Source organism: Syngnathus typhle, linkage group LG18, assembly GCF_033458585.1.
Source record: "Syngnathus typhle isolate RoL2023-S1 ecotype Sweden linkage group LG18, RoL_Styp_1.0, whole genome shotgun sequence".
NCBI classification, from domain to species: domain Eukaryota; kingdom Metazoa; phylum Chordata; class Actinopteri; order Syngnathiformes; family Syngnathidae; genus Syngnathus; species Syngnathus typhle.
Window position 1 is genome coordinate 8,859,661 of NC_083755.1, and position 21,777 is coordinate 8,881,437.

General features: G+C 41.8%; 2 protein-coding genes across 9 annotated transcripts in view; one reads left to right on the forward strand and one right to left on the reverse strand.

The window, feature by feature from the left end:
* The window catches only part of LOC133143149 (protein shisa-6-like), a 37,345-nt gene extending 25,535 nt beyond the window's left edge, over nucleotides 1–11,810 (forward strand). For 2 of the 8 annotated variants that reach the window (XM_061264933.1, XM_061264935.1), the window contains 5 exons: nucleotides 3,224–3,286; nucleotides 4,510–4,530; nucleotides 7,233–7,385; nucleotides 9,225–9,328; nucleotides 9,822–11,810. In XM_061264933.1, the coding sequence (XP_061120917.1) occupies nucleotides 3,224–3,286; nucleotides 4,510–4,530; nucleotides 7,233–7,385; nucleotides 9,225–9,328; nucleotides 9,822–10,727 (1,247 nt within the window). In that variant the 3' untranslated portion in view covers nucleotides 10,728–11,810. The remainder of the gene's footprint in view (nucleotides 1–3,223; nucleotides 3,287–4,509; nucleotides 4,531–7,232; nucleotides 7,386–9,224; nucleotides 9,329–9,821) is intronic. The other 6 variants (XM_061264937.1, XM_061264939.1, XM_061264934.1 and 3 more) reach the window with 3 other exon arrangements.
* Nucleotides 11,811–15,678: 3,868 nt separating this feature from the next.
* LOC133143001 (dynein axonemal heavy chain 9-like) overlaps nucleotides 15,679–21,777 on the reverse strand; it is a 50,662-nt gene continuing 44,563 nt past the window's right edge. The window contains exons 45-49 of the mRNA XM_061264710.1: nucleotides 20,489–20,659; nucleotides 19,266–19,448; nucleotides 18,179–18,432; nucleotides 17,973–18,108; nucleotides 15,679–16,442 (exon numbers count right to left, since the gene is read on the reverse strand). Of these exons, the coding sequence (XP_061120694.1) occupies nucleotides 16,215–16,442; nucleotides 17,973–18,108; nucleotides 18,179–18,432; nucleotides 19,266–19,448; nucleotides 20,489–20,659 (972 nt within the window). The 3' untranslated portion in view covers nucleotides 15,679–16,214. The remainder of the gene's footprint in view (nucleotides 16,443–17,972; nucleotides 18,109–18,178; nucleotides 18,433–19,265; nucleotides 19,449–20,488; nucleotides 20,660–21,777) is intronic.

The window sequence follows — 21,777 nt, forward strand, 5'->3', positions numbered from 1 at the left end:
GTGACTGCCTTTTCGTCTCGTCTTAGCTTCGAAAAAACCTGATACAGTGCTTCTCAGTTATTTTCAGCTTTCTTTTGTGTGTTTGTTCTACTATTATATCTCTTTCTGCAAATTTTGTCTCTCCTGCTTTTCCAATTGTAGTCACGACTAAGGCCTTTCATCGCATTGCACATCCCTCCTTATCATCATGGTTTTGACAATTACATACGGCCTACATTTGAAATGAGGTAGCGGAACTTCATGCATATTCAAATTTGAAAGCACTGTTACAATAGTAAATATTTAAATCTCTCCTTGAGGTGTAGTAAATAAGAATGACATGGTGCACTACATTGGTGGATTTACTGGAAAGTCCCCAAGGCCTTTTAAGTGGGTCAGTAAGCTAAAGCTTTACCACTAGTCAACGCGTCAGCTGCATCGGAAAAGTCCTTTCCAGCTCAGCCGAGTTTAGCAATTTATGAAACGTGTGGACGTTAACAAAACGCAGTGTGTGAGAAATCTAAAATCCATATCTACACATTCTAGCATCAATAATAATGATTTTCTATTTTTCATAAATAAAAGGAATTCATTCTTCTTTAGAAAACGTCTGGCACTGGTTATCAATTATGGTCCACAATGCTCCTACTAATATGCAAATGCGTCGCCTTTAAAAAAAATATATTCGTATTACTTCAGGACATCTTTTGCAAGAACAATACGATACGCACCCACACGTTGGAATCGTCAACAGAGCGAGAGCCTTCTGGCTTTTTGTCTGAATGCAAATTTCCAGATCAATATTCTTCTGCTTTCCACGGTACCTTCAAGCAATCAATTGGCCAAATGCTTAGTTAACCTTGACACAAGGTGTTCGGCCCCCGCTCGTTTCCCAAACGTATATGGATGCGACGTGGGGAAAAAAAGATCACGTCAAATCTCAGAGTACCGAGTCACGAGTCCGCCATCTGGATGCTATTACGCAAAGAGAAGCGGATATAAGTCAAATAAAAAAACATGACTAACCATCGGCCAGTGCTACCTCGTGGAACAACGCCGCCCCGACATGTTTCCACATCATTCAGCCTCTGCATTTGACCGACACCATCTGAAAATCACAGCTGCGACCGAAGCAAAGTGATAGAAAACATCCATTTAGCAATTTAGATGGGGACCCGTGTTTAACCCGACAATCTGGAAAGCACGTCAATCACTATTAATCAGCTATATGATTAAACCGCAGCAGTTTGAGCTAATGACCATGATGGCAATAAGTAATGAACACCGAGGGACTTCTTGCTTCGCTTTTTTCATTATCGTCATGGTTGTTGACACAGGAAGGTTATTTATAATGTCCACTCAAGGAGGCGGCGATGATGTATCGACATGTTAAGCAACCTTATGGCTTTTAGAGGTCAGGGGTCATGCAGGGAATCATTCGGATAGCGTACATCTAATTAGACAAGGGCTGAGCATGGCTGTTCTGGTTCTTTATGAGCCATATTTTTGCTCTGCTAAATCCTTCTCTGGATAACCAATGTTTTTAGGGACCAAAACTAATTCAAATTGGGAACCAAATATTTATTACATTTGATTTGAAGTGGTTGTTCAAAATAAATACATACATTTTTAATAAAACTATCATCTTAGAATGACATTTAGTGAAATCACTTAAAATAAAAAGATTATAATTATAAGTAACATTATATATTGTAGGTTGTCCATAAGAGCAAACAGCGATGCCATTCTAATTCTGCATTCAGCAGCACCCAACTTTCACAATCTCTTCTATGTAAGAAAAAAAATGAATATGAAAGTAGCGTTACGAATACACGACATCTATCTCCATGCACGGAGCAAATATTGAAACACATGATGCGAGCCCGCCAGCCTTGAACGTCCTCTGTCACTTGTTTGACAGATGTAAATGGATGTTTCAGCACTTGGCTCTAATGTATTTTTAAACAGGCACAGCAGCAGCAGCAGCAGCAGCAGCTAGCAAATGAAGTGTCGCCAGCACAACTCTCTACCACGGGGTCCTCCATCTATCTGCTCTCGCTCACACATACAAACCGCCAATGACAACCATGCACGCACACACGCATTCCTACACAGCCAGCGAGCGAGCGTTGAGAAGAAGTGTCATTCATCAACTTTCTTCCAGCAATGGGCTCGCTAAAGGTGCCATCTTTCATTGCGAAGCACCTCGGCTCTGCAGTGTCCAGCCGAGCCTGCACTCCGCCTGTCCATACCTCCATGGGTGATTTAGGGAAACTGTTGTTTACTCCCGAAGCGCAAATTAAAGCCGCTGTGCAGACTGTTGGTGCTGATTAGACTGTTGCCGTGTGTACACACAAGCATAGGGAGAGAGAAAATGACCAGGGACGCCCTGCAGCTCTGCTTCTTACCTACTCTACCATGTTTGTTGCACACTGCATCACTCTTTGAAAAGGAGCCGTGATATCTTCAACATCCATGTCTGGGCCACGTGGGACTATTTAGCAAGAAATAAATGTCACGGTTTATTGCTTTGTGCAGCTGATGCGTTCACTTCCCTTTACACACCGAGCTGGGACAATTAAAGGCTATTTAAACTTCTTGCTTAGTCAGGCTTGTTTTGCTCTGATGTTTATTTGACAGCAGTTCCGATAAATGGCTACTTTATTTTTTTTAATTGACGACATTTCCTCCATATGATATAAAAACCAAATTGCAAGATAAAATGATTATAAAATGGTCAGCACAAAATGAAAACAAAGTCATGTTGTAAGGAAAGGAACGATAGAAAAGTTGAAATGATTAATATTTTTTTTCGAATGCGTTATTCATAGCCAAGCAAATATCTAGTCTTAAAGGAATGCATACAAATAGAATCAGTATTCTAACATGCTGCCCGGGTCCTCTATTATCCCTGACAGTTTTTCTATTTGCCTTGTTTCATTGGCATTCCCATGCCATCTTTATTTTGACTTGAAATGCATAGATTTAGAATAGCCGCGTGTTTTTTACATTTATATTTCAAAATGTCGACGGCGTCGCAAGACAGGAGCAGCCAAATATTTGCCAGCCACGTCTTGTTTTCACAGGATCGTCATTGGCCATTTTTTATTTCGATTCACCAAAACAACTTTTGTCATCGTGAATAATCATTTTCATTGTCACGCTTCTAACTCTCTGTATTTGCTTCGATACAGAGATTCTTTTTCCATGCTGAACAAATCTATCATTGCTTTTGTCATTGCAGGTACCCATCAGCACAACTATAACCATGTGGCTCTAGGTAGCCCCATACGCACACCTAAGAATGGTAAGAGAAACTAGAAGAACGCTCGTTTACAGCCCACTCACAAATTCAGAAGCTCGCCCATTGAGCTGATTACAATGCTTGACATCCCTTCAATTTCCACGGTATATCTTTCCGTGATTGGAAATGATATTTTCTGCAGTGTGGAATTCCCAGTTATGACCAGGAAGCAGCCACTGACCAACTCGGGGAAAGAAAATAATTGGCTGGAGGTCAGCTCGTCCCCTGGCTGACAAGCCGTATAAAAAAAACCTTCAGCATTCCCTGCTGCTATCAAACGTTATCACCTCATGCGCTGCTGCTGCTGCTGCATTGAGCTTAATTGTTTTCTCAAAGTTGTCACTCACATGTTTGTCCTAATGGCTGTGGTCACTAATTGACTGTTGCGTAAGGATACACAGTGGAGATCTCCATCCAGTCAAGCCATGCAACGTTTCTAGAAATGCTTTAGCCAGCTTCTGGATGTTGGGGTGACAAACACATGTACCGTATTTTCCGGACTATAAGGCGCACTTAAAAACCTAAAATGTTCTCAAAAGCCGCCTTATAGTCCAGTGCGCCTTATATATGGACTAAATTCCTCAATTTAAACTGGCCCGAAGCATTGTGTCATGAAACCGATCATAAGTGGCCCGCTGAAGACTTTGAATCATGAATCAAAAAGACTATGGATCATTATTTTGTGATTATAAAGTCATTTGTTGCGCCTGAAGTTGAAATCAAAAAGATAAAATGGAGAATGATTTGATTTGGATTAAAAATCTGACATGATGCAATAATGGTGCGCCTTATAGTCCAGTGCGCCTTATAGTCCGGAAAATACGGTACACAAGGCAATAACCAAAAGCAAAATTCATTTGACTTGTATCTATGTAAAACATGAAGTCAATTCCAACAACACATCCAAAAAAATAAACCTTGATAGAAGACTCTCAGACAGGCTTCAAATTTAAGCACAAGTTTCTTTTTTGAAAGATTAAGTCCACCGGCAAGAACCCCCCCCCCCCCCCCCCCCCAGTGGCCTGTGACAAACACGCAGGAAATGCACATCATTTGCACTTCCTTTATCACAAGCCTGGGAGATAAAGAAAAAAAAAAGTGATTAAATTCCCTTTTCTGAGGGGGGGACTTTGGTCACAGGCTGCGCTGAATATGAAGTAGTCTCTGTTTGTGTCATCGTCAACATGTCACTGAACTTATTTTTTTTTTCTACTTGGTTTTGGTAGCTCACCGATCATTGAGGCGTGGTAAGTTCAACTGAAATGACATTTTTGTCCCCATACACACCCCACATGTTTTTCCACTCAATAAAAATGGGCTGTTTGGTATGGATGGAGGCACGCACGCACGCACAGTGTTTGTGTACGACCCAGGGAACCAAATGAATAATGTACTAAGTTGAAAAAGCGTTAGGAACAGGCCAGAGCAATTTCCACAAATCCCATGAAAATCTCCTGTGTCCATGCAGGTAGAATTAAAAACAATTAAAACCTTCCCTTATAGTTATGCACTAAAGAAAATTGGGCATATATTTTAAGATGTTAGTTTCAAGCTTCATTTCTCGTGTGGATTTTGGGTCACCGCCGTCTTCCATGTTAACCAAAGTGCTCTGTAGGGTTCACACCATCTGTTTCAGGATTCATTGTTCTTGTCTTCCTTTTTATATATCTGCCAGTGAATTTGGCAGCTTCTTTGAACGTTGTGTGAGAAGATAATCCGGTTGGTCTTTGACGTGACCAATCGTGGTAGAAGAATCATACATTTCAACGTTGGGATTTTTTTTTTCTGCAATTGGTGCAAGAGGCTATAAAGCTGCGTCACTAAAAACACGGCAACAGCAAAAATAATTCCGACTGAATTTAGCCTGTAGTCTCATCAGCTAAATGAATACATCCATTTTTAATAAGGATCATCACTATTTGATGCAGTTAACATACTATATTAGTGGTTTGTATAGTCAACAAAAATCATTGGAAAAAAAGTACTGCAAAAGTTGCAATACTTTTTGGACATGATATATTCTAATTTATAGGGGATTCTACACCTTTTACTGTACTTGAAAGTAATATATCAAAATGATCTGGGATTTTAAGACAATGGACAAATACAATAAGTGTCAGTCCGTCACTACATCTTGCGTCCGTGATGACATTGGTTTGAAAAGAGAGAACCCTATAGAGCAGCCCGAGTCAAATCATCCCTTATTGATGCAGTCCACACACGTCCTTCACAGTCCTTCCGGCTCCCGGGACCCCCTGTTGTTGCCCCCCTGCCGTCCGCGCTCAAGCCTTCCTCCTCATTCTATTTTTTCTCGTCATCATCCTTTTTTTTTTTAAGCTTTGCTTATCTTCAATGTCTTGCCCTCTTCCTCCCCGTCCTCCATCATGCAGCTGTCTTTTTATCTGCGGCTGGTGCGGGGCCGCACCCATGACTGCAGCTCCGCACCGCACCGCAGCGCTCCGCAGACTCGCTCATATGGGAGGACCAGATAGAGCTGGAGCCAGCGAGGAAATGGCGGGGGCCTTGTAAACGCACAAGAAAGAATTAAGGAGCAAAAGTGGGTGGCAGCATGGTTGGATAGATAAAACCGACAGAGCGTGGAAGTCTGCAGCGGATGGGAGACACGAGGAGGCTTGCCAATACGTGCCTTAGATGAAAGTAACCCTGTTGCTCTTCCCGGCCGGCCGGCCCGAGCAGGCGTTAGCTGCCACACACCGTTCCTGTCACGAGCGGGGTCACTTTCCGAGCGCACGCATCTGTTGTTTGTGGTCTTGTCTGGTCAGTCTGTTCTCCTTTTCCCAATCTGTTGGACTAATGTCTTCCCTGTCAAAGCCTGACACTTGTCAAGTCAGTCCTTGATATTCGTAGAGTGTGACCCCCAGTTGGAGTTTTGAACGCTGCAGTCAGATTCACTTCAATTCAGTGATTAAGTTGAAGCCCGGCCGGCTCCCTCGAATAAGTCGACGGTGAAGGCAGGTGCTGAGCCCAGATAGCCACACAAGGTTTGAGCCATGCTGTCACTCCAGCTCCATCAAATCAACAAAACTATTCCTCAATGAGTCGAAGTTCTTAGAAAATGGTCTTTGAAGAGGATTTCAAAATGAACCAATATTTATTTAGCCTCAGCAGCATTTTGACACACTTAAGCGGGGCTCTCAATATATGGATTTACGTTTGTATTGATTGTTTTATGCATTTGACACTTTTTATTTCTGTATGTTTATGTTGAGTGCCCTGCAGTATCACTTTATATATTGGGAGGACATTCACATATCCCAATTGTGTTGCAAACACACACATGCAAACCTATTGGAGTCTCTTAACGGTTTGCTGCAGCCGTCTGTTTTCTGTCCTATCTCCAGTAAAATGCATCTTCATGTGTTGGCCAATAGTCACATGACAAAAGTTTTTCCTATGTTTTTTTTTTTCCCGCACCCAATGTGGTGTCGATTCATTTTAACACTGGTGCCAGTTACTTTGAAAACTCACTACTCGACTGATTTCAATCATTTTAAAAGCAACTCAGTTAATTGACGGATTTTATTTTAAGAGTAACTAAATTGGATTACTTCAGAGTATTTGTGTCGATTTAAAATTCCAAGCGAGGTATTCTTTGTCCTAACTGGTTGCAGAACCAAAATAAAGATACCATATGCACTGCCTCTGCTCCGGGGGTTCCAACCATGGATTGGAAATATTCACGCCAGGGAACAGTGCAAGATTGGTTCACAGCAAATCTGCCTCCAGGAACTATTTGTAGGACTAAGAACTCCAGCTTCAATCTTTGCTTTTTTGTCTCAGCGGGTGGTCTTCCATGGTGGTTGCCTGTGGTGTCGTGGTGCTTTGACTCGTTTTAAACGGGGAGAAGGTCGGAAAGGAGAAGCCAGTACAGCCCATTTCTTTTTTCTTGCCTCCCTATGTGTCTGTATATGTATGTACGTGTCTCTAGACAACAATCGGATAAGTGGCATCCTGACCTCGCAGACGGAGCCCTACGACCTGTCTTTTTCACGCTCCTTCCAGAGTCTGTCCCACCTGCCGCCCTCCTACGAGGCGGCCATCAAAGCCGACCTCAGCCGCTTCTCGTCTTTGAAGAAACTGAGTAGGTCCAAGTTCACAGCACTAATGCAAGAGTAGGCCTCCCTGATGTCGTGCATGATTTTTGTGCCTTGGTGAGACCTTGAGAAACTTTTTCTGGGCTATTGTCACAAGTGTAAAAAAAAATAATTGATTTGCACGTTTCTGGTTCACTGTCCCGCTATTGTTCCGATTTTTCCTCTCTAAATAAACTTGGCATAGAGAGCTGATGTTCATGTCAGCCGTTTGCGACCTTGAAAGAATTCCAAATTTAGAGGGAGTCAGTTGAATCCACTTCTCTGTTCGACTTCTGCGCTCTAATCGAACGTTTAAGAGGTCTCGGCTCTCTATTGACTTTGCGCTGCTTTGCTGGATTTCTGGAATCCAATGTGGTCTCATCTCCTGCCATTTTTCAAGTGGAACGCAACTTTTCCCCAAGGCGTGTGTAATTTCATCATTCCTGCCTCATTTCGACTTTTGGCTCCCGATCAATGTGAGGGGAGCCATCTCCAATGCCTTCGGGTCTCACTCCGTATGGCTTGTTTAGCAAAATGACAAGGTAGCAAAATCCACTTTTATACTTTTGTTTTGGTTCGCCAAAATATATAATATCCACAATGCCTTTAAAGCAGGTGATTAAAAACATAAGGTCTGCTTCTTGAGTTGTCGGCAAAAGGCCAGGAGGTTTTCCAGTTGAATTGTGCTTAGAGGACAATGATGGAGATGTTTGCAGTGTTGGGATATAATAAAAGAAACAAATGTAGGAAGGCTTAATCATATCAAGTAGCAAAATACAGGCAATATAGTACTTGTATATTCCAAATGATTACGCTAGATGGGAATAATTCTACTGGAGAAAAGAACGTTTATTCTTGGGAAGGAGGCGGGACAGGCCACAGAAGGGGATTTTGGCGGTGAGTAGCCTTGACAGGTGGCATAAACAACACCTCACATACTGTATATAGCTCCGACTGAAAAGGTCGTGTATGAATTCTCAATAAGGCTAATGTTTGCTCCCTTTTTAAATGACACCCTAGCTTTCACGAGGCGGCATTTGTGTCAGCGCTCGGAAACAACACTGACATTTTCTTTATTTATTTGATGTGGAAACGTTGAATAATCATGATAATCGTAAAAGAGGTTTGCTAGCACTTTTTTCAGATCGCATAGAAGTGCTCATTCTTGGAGGACTCACTTTGGTAAATAAAATATCATTTGCACATTGGCATAGAAAAAAAAAATGGACGCAAATGATGCTTCGCCCATGTGTCGGACTGTTGCATTATAACAGCAACTCCTGGCGTGGAGAATTTACTCTTAGAAATGATTTTTGTTTACCCAAGTATTGGTGGCTAGTATCAGCAGCATGTTAAAATCAGCCTTCCCTAATAATCCGAAAACGACACTGTATATAAATTGCACTTGTTTGCATGGTTTCATGTGGCATGTTGGTGCTACAGTGCTTTCTGGGAAAATATTCCGATCTCAACGCATGTACAAGTGATCCAAGGGAAAATAACGACATTGAAGACTACATACTTCATTGTACGGTGTCACTCTGCTGTTTAGCATGTACTGGATGCCACGTGTGGATGTGATATGACAATGTCTGAATCTCCTTTTACGTGACCTTTGAGAATTCCGCCCCCGCAGCCATTGCCTCCTGCACCGTCGGCTTCCCAATCTGGACATGTGGATATTATGTGCCTGGCATGTCGTATCATCTGACTGCAATTCTGTCTCTCCTTCCACACTGTACTCAATGACCTGTTCCCTGAAAGCCGTCGAGCTGCATTCTTCCCGTGCATTGAAATAAGAGATTTTCCTCTCGCATCTGTTTAACCCTTCCTCATTTCCTCTGCAGCAGATAAAGACGTCGAGGACTACTACACTCGGAAGAGACACCTGCCTGACCTGGCAGCAAGAGGCACTCTTCCCTTGCATGTTCTCAAAATCACTCAAGACCAGGTGAGTAAAAAGTGCTCATTTTTGGCCGTAAGCCAAAGTACATGAGAGTCTTGACTACTATGCTGGTTAACCTTGATTTTCTGTAGTGCCTGTTTGTGTGAAACAACATCTGGGGTTCCATCAAGCAGTGCACTTTGATCTCGATTGGCGCAAACCAAATTAAAACTAAACAGTCTCGAGTAAGATCGTACCCCGCCTTATCTCCTGATGCCGTTAAAGCCCTTTGAAGCCAGAAAAGTGTTATATTTCGATATTTGTTCAATAATTTAAATGAGAATTCCCACCAGCTGACATTTCTCCACTGCATTGCAATTAGGAAAGAGCAATTATAGAATTCATAACACACCCTAGTAGTGTTTGCAATTTTCATTCGACTATGTAAAAATCTCCGCATACAAGCAGTAATAATAGCGCAGGCAGTGAGGACGCGACTAAGTACCGAGAGCCCGTGATTAACAATTTCCATTTGTCTGCTCGGCTCCCTTTATTGCAGCATCGGGAACAGCAGCAGCTTCAGAGTCAGGTTCCACAGTCTTCCATCATGCAGGCAACTCCCCAGTCACAGTCCTCTCAACAGCAGTCCCAGCAACGACAAAGGCCCCGACGAGTCCAGAGAGCCATGTCCCAAGATCGGGTGCTGTCCCCGCAGAGAGTCCCACAACAGGATTACAACCCATCCTCCAACGGGATGTCCCCTTACGGAGGCCGGATTCTGTCGGACGAGCAGCTGCTGTCTGCCGAACGTCTTCGATCCCAGGAGCGCCTTCTTCCGCAGGACCGCCATACTTCCCAAGACCGCCTGTACACCAAAGACCGCATGTACTCCAAGGACCGACTTCTCTCCCAGGAACACCTCTATTCAAAAGACCGCCACTACTCTCAAGAACGACTCTACTCACAAGATCGCCTGTACTCACAAGACCGCCTTCTATCCCAGGATCCTCTGCTCTCCCCGGACAAGCTGATGTTGTCGCTGAAGCGCGGCATGGTCAGCAGTATCTCCGGGGAGTTTTACGGAAGCGACAAGTCCATGTCGCGTGCCATCTCGCACACAGACGTCTTCATACCCACCACGCCTCTTATGGATCGCTACAAGATGACCAAAATGCACTCCCATCCCAGTGCCTCGAACAACGGCGGTGGCGGCGCCGGAACTCAGGCGGCGGCGGCGGCAGCGGCGGCGGCGGCAGCGGCGGCCCCACACTCCAACACTTTAGCAATGAACCAGACTGTATCCAAGCGGCAGGCGTTTGCCGCCAGACGGACTCACACTGTGGAGCAGCTCCACTACGCCCCGCAGCATCACCAGCAGCAGCAGCAGCAGCAGCAGCAGCAGCAACATCCACAGCAACATCCACAGCACTACCGCACAGGAAGCAAGACTGAGGTGACTGTGTAATGGCAACCAAGGAGTGCCTGAACTGCACGGACAAAAACACAACTGGCCTTGGTAGGCTGCTGTGCTCACTATTCTCTCAGAGTAGGACTTCACTTTACTTTGACCCATGTTCCAGGACCAAGAACATTCACTAGCTTAATGTGAGAGACCGGTAAAACCAGCTACACTGTACACTGCATTCAGAGTATTTTAATTTGGCAAAAGTCTCGCTTTCATATGCCGAATACTATAGCTCCCTCCATCTTCATTCTCTTATCCGTCCGTGTACAGGCCCTGGCCCTGGCCCTGGCCTCATTCTCAAGTCTCGACTGACCCTCTTTGTCCAGCCAATCGACAACATCTACGAACATTTGGGGCAAATTACAAAGGGCTTTGCACAGTGGAAACCCACGGGCCAAATTCCTCCTTGATTTCTGATGTGCAACACAGATGATGAGCTTGGATGAACCTGTAATAACCTTATAAATATATAAATAAAGCAAACAACGTGCACCCTGTCCTACTCATAAGTGAAAAGCATCTGAAATTTGCACTTTCAGGTGCCTCCAACAGATGTTCCATTTCCAAAATTGAAGTGGTTATGTGGGTTACAAAGCACAATCGTGATAGAATCATAATTATATTTCAGAGTTTTTAGTGATGGCTAGCATTTTTTTTTGCAAGTGAACCATGACAATGATATATTTTGGTTTCTTTTGCTTCAAGTAGATGATTGTAAATAAGCTATAATGTAAACATTATCCTGGATAGATCCGAACTGAATGGACTTGGTATTAGAGTGTCTGTTTTCAATGGATTCTTAAAAAGAAGGACTAAAAACGATCACTGTTTTGTAAATTCAGATTAGAAACCCACTTCAACAAGTATTTGACAGGAGAAAAAAACAACTATATTGTGCGTGTCTTTGCAAAACTGTTTGTAGGGAGAAAGGAACGACTGTGTGACGATTAAAAAAAAGAAAAAATACAAAAAACACTGTTCATACTTGGATGTGTAGCGTGTTCCATTGACATCACCGATTACGAAAATGGATTATAATGCTCATAGGGACAAATAAACATTCATATTTTTTTAAACATTCAATATTGTTCCCTCAGGACTGTGTTTATTTTTATTTGCAGGATGGCAATGGGATGTGCAAGCGTCATTTGAGGCTTTATATCAGCTCACTTCATATATACAAAGTAATTCAACATTATTAAATGCACTACAAAAATAGTAAAGATTGTTAACGACTTATTTTCACAAGCTATACTAACCAAAACTTCCTGCTCTTGACCTTTCCTAGTAGCATGAAAATGTCATGCCTCAACATAGAAGTGGGATTCCTGCCCTCCCTCCAGCGCCCTCGGAATAGCTTATTAAATTGTTTTAGTCGAAATGAGAAGTCATATAGGTCTCCTATAATTCAAGTGAACTTCAACATTCGTCTGGCATAACAAAGAACAAGACTAATTATACTGTATTATACAGTAGTGCATGAAATTTGGCATTTAGGCTGCATGGATGAATGAATGGATTGTTCAAAACTTGGAATACAGTATACTGAAGAATCAAAGTCAAATCAAAATACTAGACAAACTATAGGCAAGAAATGATAGCATTTATCATCAATATATAATATATAGCATACTGAGCAGCAACAACAAAATGACTGACCAATAAAATGAATGACAAGAGCAGCAAGGGTAAAGATAAGGGCTGCTCACACTGAAAGACACGAAGTCATTAAACTCAACATTATGTGCTGCAAAGGATTACCTGTATTAGTTTTCATTGAACCACAAAAACATGTCATGATTGTCAAGGGGGGAAAAAAAAAAAGCAGATTTTGGTGTGTTGCTAAATTCAAATAAAGCTCAGTGCAAACACAATCGTCGTACCATAAGAGCATTTCTGGACTGAACGTCCAAATATGAAACAGAGTGACATGCGCAGTTGTCAATCAATTCAAACATTCAATCGACTTGATATTGAATTCGGATTGTTTGAGCGGGTTAAGAATGAGAGCAATATTTTGCATCTTGCCAGCAGGCAGGAACAGACTCACCAGAGAACATTTTCCAAACTGTCGAGTTGACTCGCAGCTCTGCAGCTGTCATATCCAGAGTTGACTTCACACTAGGCCATAAAGCAAGAGGACAGACAGACAGACAGACAGACGGTTAAGAGCACAGCCTTTTAAAAGCAGTCAATAAATCAAAGCAACATCTGCTGTCATATTTGCAGATTCAAATCAGCACTTGAGCTTCTCGTTCACACTTTTGACAGAGACACCTAGAAAATAGCAAAACCATTTAACACTTGGTGACTTCCAACTAAAACAAATATTTAAGATATTTAAAATTCTGGAGAAGATGGGGATAGTTTAAGAGGCTGCAGCTAGGTGCTCTCTGATTTAACTGCACTCATTTAGTCCCATTTATTTCACAGCCAGAGCTTGGTCTTTGTCAAACAGCTTCATCTTGACATCGGGCACATATGTTTCAACTAGGTCAACAGTGCAATACAATCTGGATTAAAAGCACAGTCTAGCTAGCTTGAATGCTGCTCAGTCAAATTGTCAACCTCCTTTAAATTCATGGAAATCGGTGTGCGTGAGAGAGATTTGGTCAACAAGTCTCAAAGCAAAGTGTCAAAGCTTGCTACTCCAATTCTCAAGCCATCAGCATTTAAATGAAAATATTTCAATCAGAGAATTTATTTGCTGGGAGGGAGGGAGAGGCAACAAGGGTGACACACCTGGGATACCCCGACTAGCACTGCAACCTTATTTTTGAATATTCCACATGGCGCTCTTCATTATATTGTCACAGGATCCGTTTTATTGCCTACACTTGAAGCACAAAGATGAAAAGAAAGTTCTGACCTGTGCACAACGTAGTGGTGTTGCTTGAGTTTGTGTTCCTTAGTGGGCAGGATTTCCTTCTTGTCAACCTGCTGCCTAATTGGGTAGGTGGAGCTGGAGAGAAAGGACGGACGATCCTCTTTACTTTCCATTTATAGTTGCTGCTTGCTTTCGCATTCAACATTTAAATGCATGAAGATAAAAAAAGTAGTTTCAACAAGCAAATATAAAAGTTTCAGCGAATGTCTTCTTGAATGTGGACGGAAAGATAATCAGTGGCATGATGAGGCACAGGAATCTCCCAACATGACGTGTCTGAATCCATTGTCGTCCTGCACTTTATCTCCCCACGTGCAGCACCCAAACACAGCTCTTTGTGATAATCCACCGATTGTCGGCCGCTAACAGACATTTGTTTTACGACAGATGCCAGATTCGGATAAACATTTAATTAGCAACTCATCAGCTCTGTCAAAGCTAATTACCTCCGGCACCAGCCGCAGCCAAACGCATCTCCTTCCTTGCGCTGCTGGTCTGCAGAGGCAGTGACTTGCCTCGCCAGGCCGCACGTATTGTCCCAATATTGCAGCCTGATCCAGCCGTTCTGTCACAATCCACTCTTCTGGGTGGAAGCAGTGAGGAGAAGGACTTAGCATTCCAAACTGAGGCAAGATTGTGCCATTCATCAACACTTGTTATGAAAATGACTTGTTTGCGTTGGATTCTTCAAAACAGGTTACTTCGAATGAGAAATTAATCTCCACATGAATTTGACACTTTCACTTTCTTTCTTTGACCATGGGACTCTTCCACTGCTGTTGGGCCTTATTCAAAGATTCATTACTCATCATCAGTGATGACACTCCCGACCGACCGAGCAGGTCTGCTCTCATCATCACTCACTCTGCTCATTGCTTGACAACCTGACATAGAGGATATTCATATCAAACATGTCGAGAGAGAGAGAGAAAAAAAAAAAGGTGGACTGGCTTTAAAGAGCTGAGCTCAGGAGGTTTTATACTCTAGGGCAATTATATATTTATATAAATTATAATTATATATAAATTATTTTAGAAACGAGAATGTTGCGTAAAGTTGACAATGCTGAATATCATCATCATGTATCGAGAACATTTGTGTGTCTCTTGAAAGGATTCCTATTAATGGACTGAGCAGTAACCAAGCAACCACCAAATGTCTCACACATGTCCCCCACCCTGGAAAATTCAGCAAAATTAATGATAAAAGTCATTAAAAATATATACACAACAACTAATGAGCAAGATATGCATGGAGACAAGACATAACATGAAACAAAACTAAATACACTGAACACTACCTATCTAGAGATAACGAGTCTCTCGGTGGTTTTGGTGTACTGGTGGGAGAATGGATGCTCAATTTGTCATGTCGTAGATAGGTGATCATTTCTCTCAAAGCTTTGGCATGAGCTATTTTCTCTCTAAGAGGTTAAGATGAAAGCCTGTAAAGTCGAATTGTTTACGGAACACATTAACTCAGCGGGCAGCAACATCCATTTCATCGGAGAAGGCATTAACGAGAAACTATTGTCATTTTTGGACTGCAAAGTGTGGGCAGAGAAGAAGGAAAGTCTTAAACTGCCGTCTACGGAAAACCTGCCCACACAGACTAGTAGTTTCCCTTGACTCCCATCACCTACGAGGATGCAGGATACAGCATGGATGACACCTTTGTAGCAGTTATTTGTGGTTTGCATAGTTAATTTTATTTTTTTTTCTTCAAACCAAGAAATCATTTTATCTGGGAGAGTTTTAGTGCGAGCCAGAGGTGTCAAACCCAAAAGCCTGCCTGTGGATAAAACCAAATTGCGGCAAGCAGGGATTTCTCATTTCTGGACCTTGGCGCCTTTTGTTTACAAACACTATGGAAAGGTCAGTCGGACTGCAATTGGAAGGTCAATAGTTTGCCACTTCAATCTGTATTATAGTTGTTCTACTTAGATTGTCCTCCATGGATCATCTGCTCCACCCTCTTCACACCTCCAAGTCTGTCTCTGAATACATGATTAAAGCACTCCAAGTTCTGGATGAAAAAGAAACGGAACCGTGCATGAGTAGCTATTGTATTTATTTATTTAGGATTATAGTCTACATTTACAGTTTTGTTTTGTATCATCATGCAATGTGGCTAAGAGTAGATACACAAGCAACAAAAAGGCATTTTCTTGTTTGGTGTATACAAATCTTTGGAACGACAAAAATAATGAGGAGGAACTGGATAGAGACAAATGACGTGCCGATTTCCAGGAATTTCAATTTCACCTAGAGTGATGGAATCTAAAGACAAGTAACATTGATGTATCTATGTAGCGAGAGGAAGTGAATTGACTTTTGATTCATGTGCAAATTTATGTGCTGAAGAAAAAACTGATTTTTTTTCACAATTTCTCATACCGCCAGTCTGATCTATTCAGTATTAATGATTTGGAATGCACTTGATTAATGAAGCATGTGAGTCTTCTCTATTAATCATTTGCAATACGGTTGTTTTATGAAAAGCTTTTTGAGACCCCTGAATAGAATCGAAAACAAAAGCAAATATAATTGGCATGGTCAATCGAAACGTGACCCTGTTGTAGCACCGTACCACTACTGAAGCTAGATCTGTAAAAGCAAAGCAACTCCAGCCAAGGTCCACTTGGAGGCTTTTTCTTTGGTCTTCAGGTTAAACGTCCACACGTACGTAGGCCCTCTTTGACGGGTCTTGTAAACCGGACACCGGTACATGTTCTTGTTCTCCTGTTTGTCCACGGGGACGGCCCTGACGAAGATGACCGGCATAACGGGAGTGAGCTCTTTCAGGCGGGCATCCACGATCAAGCCGGTCTGACAGAGACGGGTGACAAGAGGATGACCACAGATTGGCATGTGTGACATTCATTTGTGTCCAGTGTAGTGGAAGCTTGTTAATTCTATATTTTTCTTGGGGCATTTCAATGTTGTCTTAATCCTGTTTGACACCAGACTAATGGGACACAACATTGTCATCATCTTGAAGTGTGTTTGAAAGTCAACAGTGTTTGAGACAAAGTCACAATGCCCTGCCTCAAAAACACTCACTGAAACAGGGAGGTCTGTTTTGCTAATTAATCCTCCTACATTTAGTGGCGGACAAACTCAAGTTTCACCGTGCATGCATGCATAGAGGATTGCAGGCAGGGCTGTGTATAAGTCCCCATGACTTTGCTTAAGTCCAAGGACAAAAGCCTTAATTGAATCTGGAAATGATGCACAACTTTAAGCAAGCATAATATAGTACCTCACTCAAATTATATATTTTTTTCTTTTAGGAGGGGGGGGGGGGGGGGCGTGTAAAAATATGCAACAACCATTTGGCTTTATTATTATTATTATTATTATTTGATTTGTTATTGTGTCATCTGTTGTCATCTCCATGAGGTCAGACAAAATGTTTATTACCATGTTTGAATAAAAGTACATCATAGCAGAGGCGGAGCTACTCATCCATCTCTATAACGATAAATTCATCCAGTGTGCGGCTAGATTTTGGATTTACCAAGAAAGAATACAATTTACCTCGGCGGAATTCAAATCAGATTTACTTAGATTCAGTATCTAGCAGCATCTTTTTGTAATGCATGATACCCCAAGAGGTGAACTTCATAAATATAGATCAGTAGGCTTATCCTAAATCTTTGACTTTTATCGCTACACTGTCTTGCAGGAGTAGCGCTTACTCTCCTATTTCTCGACATTGGCGCGAGACTAGCCTTTGGAGAGTGGATGAGAAGTGACGAGAGCAGCAACGAGAAGCTCCTCGAGTCATCCAACGGAGAGTCTATTTGCCTCCGCCTCTAACTTTAATGAAGAAAAAAAGGAAGCACTCAACTAAGGGGAGATCTAAATGTTCAAGTGCACACTCTGCACATTCCCCAATTAACAAGTCTACGGGGATGCAGCTTGAAAGCCAAGCAACATATTCTCTATACTAGAGGTAGCGTGCTTAGATAGACAGAGCCCAGAGAAGCAGACGAATGCAAGTGGGATGCAAAACAGAAAATCCAGCCGCAAATGGAAGGCTGAAATCCTTACGGGAATAAATATCCAACTTCATTTACCGAGTAAGTGTCGGGTGCATCGAAAGGTAAATTCAACATATGGCCACCAGCTAGTCGGCTAGTCAGTATACGCTGCAATCTCATGAGGAATAAAATAATCAATAGACCCCTTAGCCCTTAATTATTAATCTTGCAAAAGACATTATTGACAATTCTATGCTCTTAATTGAATGGAGCCTGTTTTGGAGAGGACCGTGAATTGTTTCCATTAGGAGTTGTGGCAGATGTCAAAATACTTCACTGGTGAAGCAAAATCAATCAACAACTTAAGCTGTACCTGTGTGTCCCAGCGGGCACCTTCCATGTATAATCCATGGACATAAGCACCTTCCCGAGGTGGCGCCGTTACGTCCTCACGGTTCTTCTTGGTAACGTCACATTGCAGACTCATGCTGTCCAAAGGCCATTCGTTCCTGTCATCCAAAAGTGGGATCACTTTCAAACAAGTCAACAATTCAAGCTGCCATACGGATAAAGCCCTACTTGCGAGCCATGGCTTGCATGATGGCGGTGAGGAAGGACTGCGGGTTGAAAAAGCCAGTCAGCCACACTGAGCAAGGTAGGACAAAGTCACTTGTCCAGACGTCCAGTTCCTTGATCCGGGCCAGGAGGTCAGTGAACCACAGAGTCAGGCCATACATGGAGGGGTAAGCACGCTTGCTCCAAGTCTCTGGTACCATGTCCAGAAAAATAGCATTCTGCAGGTTCTCCATCTCACTGGTCATGGTTAGTTCCCCCTAAATAATCATTAAAAGACAGCAATCCATTTTCTGGGTATTGATTTTCCAGTTTAATATGCTAATCACCAAAAGTGCATCAAAACTCGATGAGGTCTATCAGCATCTAAATTCTGAGACCTTCCTACAATTTTGGCTCTAATATAATGGAGTTCATATTGTGCGCAGGGATGACAAAAACGATTCAAAATGTTTTCAAAGTTGAATAATAATCATATGAACTGGCACACCATTGTACTAGTCCCTGTTTATTTGAGCGTAAAGGCAAAATATGATTCCATTTGCTGGTACAATAGACACCGTGGCCTTTAAATCACTGAGCCCATTTATTGGTGGCGCTAATGTTGAGAGATCCTCATAACTCCTGACAAACGGTTTTACACAGTTTTCTTCCTTTTTTTCATTTGGTTCTTCATATATGACTCAATAAAACTTGCCACACGGCTCCCGCACGTTGTGCCTTTTTATCATTTTTAAAGCTAGGTCTAAGTCAGTCTTATTAATAGTGAATCTTACTAATCATTTAGGCAAAAGAACTTAGCTGGGATAGAATCATAGATGTTAATGATTCTTATTGCATAGCATCATATTTATTATTCAACATAGCACCTTGTCATCGAAAAATGCAACTCAAAGTGCTTTACAGTTTGAAATCAAATCCAAATCAATAAAAGTGGACAACAAACAGATCCGTTCATCTTCCAAGAACACCGTGGACTAAAGTAAGGACAGCGTCTCTCGGGGAGCGCGTCGACACCAGAGCCAAGCACCGCTCCCAAGCCGACCAAGAGACGATCAATAATTAATGTCTGCCTGCATTTTAATGATCTCACCTTGAGTCCCAGACTGAGCTCATTGAGGGAACGTCTGATTTCTTGGGTGAGGAGATTCATGCGTTCACACTCTTGCACCGCCACAACCTGGTAGGGAGTCCTCTCCTCGGCTTTCCCGAGCAGCTCGCCCATGTTAAATTCCTCAGGGAGTTTCTCAATAAGCTCTTCCAGCACTGTACGGACCTTGAAAGAAATGAATAGTAAATATAGCTGATAAGTAAATTTCTTTCTCAAGAAATTGTTATTTTTAATTAAATTCATAAAAGACTATTGCTGTATAAATCCAGCATTGACTGAGGAACTGCTTTGTTATAAATAAACATGTCCATAAATATTCATGAGCATTTTTTTTTTTTTTGCAATGACAGCTTTTCTATCAATAACAGCCTAATCCCTTAAGAAAAATCAATGCTTATGTAATATTCTTGTCTGATGTCTGTCTGTGTCAACATTTTTCCAAGGCAGCTGGACAAGTCATCTTATCCATGCATTTTTCCAGTTCAAATATCTGATCATAATTCGGCAGGTACTGAGCTGGCTGAATACAAAGTGGCTGTTAATATGCTGAGACAAGTCGAATGTTTTCTCAGGTAAAAAGTTGACACGTTTGAAATGGTTCACATTTGGGAAAATCCACTCGTGAATAATACAAAAATGACCATATCATTATTTAGTACGGTCATTGAAACATTGTTTTAGATTAAAAAAATAATAAAATACCTTAATGGTACAAGAAGAGCACAATACTTCACACCCTACTGCTTTTCAGGGCAAATAAATGTTACATCAGAGCAACACTGAAGCAAAAAGGAGACCAAAGAACAACCCCTTCCATCTAAACAAAGAAAAAAAAAAATCTTCCCCCTCAGAATGCAGTAGCTACACAAAGTGTCACCTGTTGTCATCTTGCATTTAACAGCAGGTCCAACTTTCCACAATCTAGCATGAACTTCACATTTGTGGAGAAGCACGCTTTACACAGGAGCTCAAGGTGACAGCTTGACTCTTCAAATCACAATCATTACCGTTTTTACATGCTATGTTTTTATTTCCTTAAGCCTTCCAAACCGGAGGTGCAGATTAAGCGTAAAAAATAATTGAACAAAATGGCAGGTGTTTGTGGTCAAAGCTAAAAAAAATAATCCCGATAAACATTCGCACAATATTATGATTTGTCTTTTCTTTTGACAGTTCAGCACCGGACAGTGCTAATCATATTTGACCTTTTCCTCCCGTGTCATTCCTCCCCCTTCACTGACACCTCCATCCCTGGGCTGCATCTCCAGTACAGTATGGAAAAGCTTTTCCGACGTTTGTGTCAGGAAGCCAATCTCGGCGTTGGGGTGAAGCCCGTACAGATAGGGCGACTCGGCTGGTAGGGTCTCGTCAATATACTGGAGGACAATAAAATCCATGTTAGAGTTGAGCAGAAGATTCCAGACTCTTATTTCCAAGTAGAAATGAGTTTTTGTTCTTAAACAGTATAGAGTAACACTAATTCACGCAAACTGTTCCATAGATCATACTTTCCATTTGACTCAGGTGTTTGATTTGAACTATTGCTGACAAAGGAAGAATAGAAAGAAATAAAATGTCTGAAAATTCAAACACTTGACAAGCTGCTAATGAGGCAAGGGGAGAGATTTCCCATCTGCTGCTCCATGATGATCAATCTACTTCTTGTTGGACATGACATTAAAGAAAAACTCAAATGCTCAGGTTTGTAATCATATTCTTTTGAAATGGGGGTCTCTGACTTTGTTGTCATATTGCTTGATCTACTTTTTTTGCTGATTGCATAGACGTGTTTATTTCTAAAATGAAAAGTGCTGACTCACTCCTTTCCTGTCCTACGCCGTCTCTTTCAAATATATACGTAAGTCAAGAAGCTAGCTCCAAGATGGCTGTGTGGCCTGTCAGATGGATCATAAATAAATTGGAATTTTATAGAGTCTTTACTGACACAATGACCTGCCTCTATTCTGACTTGACCCCTGTCATTTAAGGTTCACGCTCACAGATACTATATAACATCATATAACAGTCGAGGTGAGGTAGGCTGAGGTGAGGCAGTAACTTTACGAAGCTTGCAGCTGTCACAATTTCTTTCTGAAGTGATCCGAGAGAGAGAGAGAAAAAAAAGGGTTTGGGCTAATAACAGTGTGTTCGCGAGGCTGTGGTTGCCATGAAGGCAGCTCAAAGTTAATGTAGTATTTTAGAAAATGTTATTATAGAGAAGTCATTAAATAACTGGCATTCGTTCCAACTCTACGTCTCTATAAAGAAAAAAAAACCCCTCCTGAATTCCACAGATAAAAATGTTTGAGTGACACTGCAAGAAAGTTATTGCTTTTAATATTAGTTTTATTAAATATGTTTGTAGTGGGGTAGAACTGCAGTTTTTATTTTTTTAATTCATCCCCATATGTGAGTGGGAAACAACTGATACATTCAATAAAAATCATTCAAGTCAAACTATTGATTAGTACAGCTCTGCAGTAAATTGCTGTTA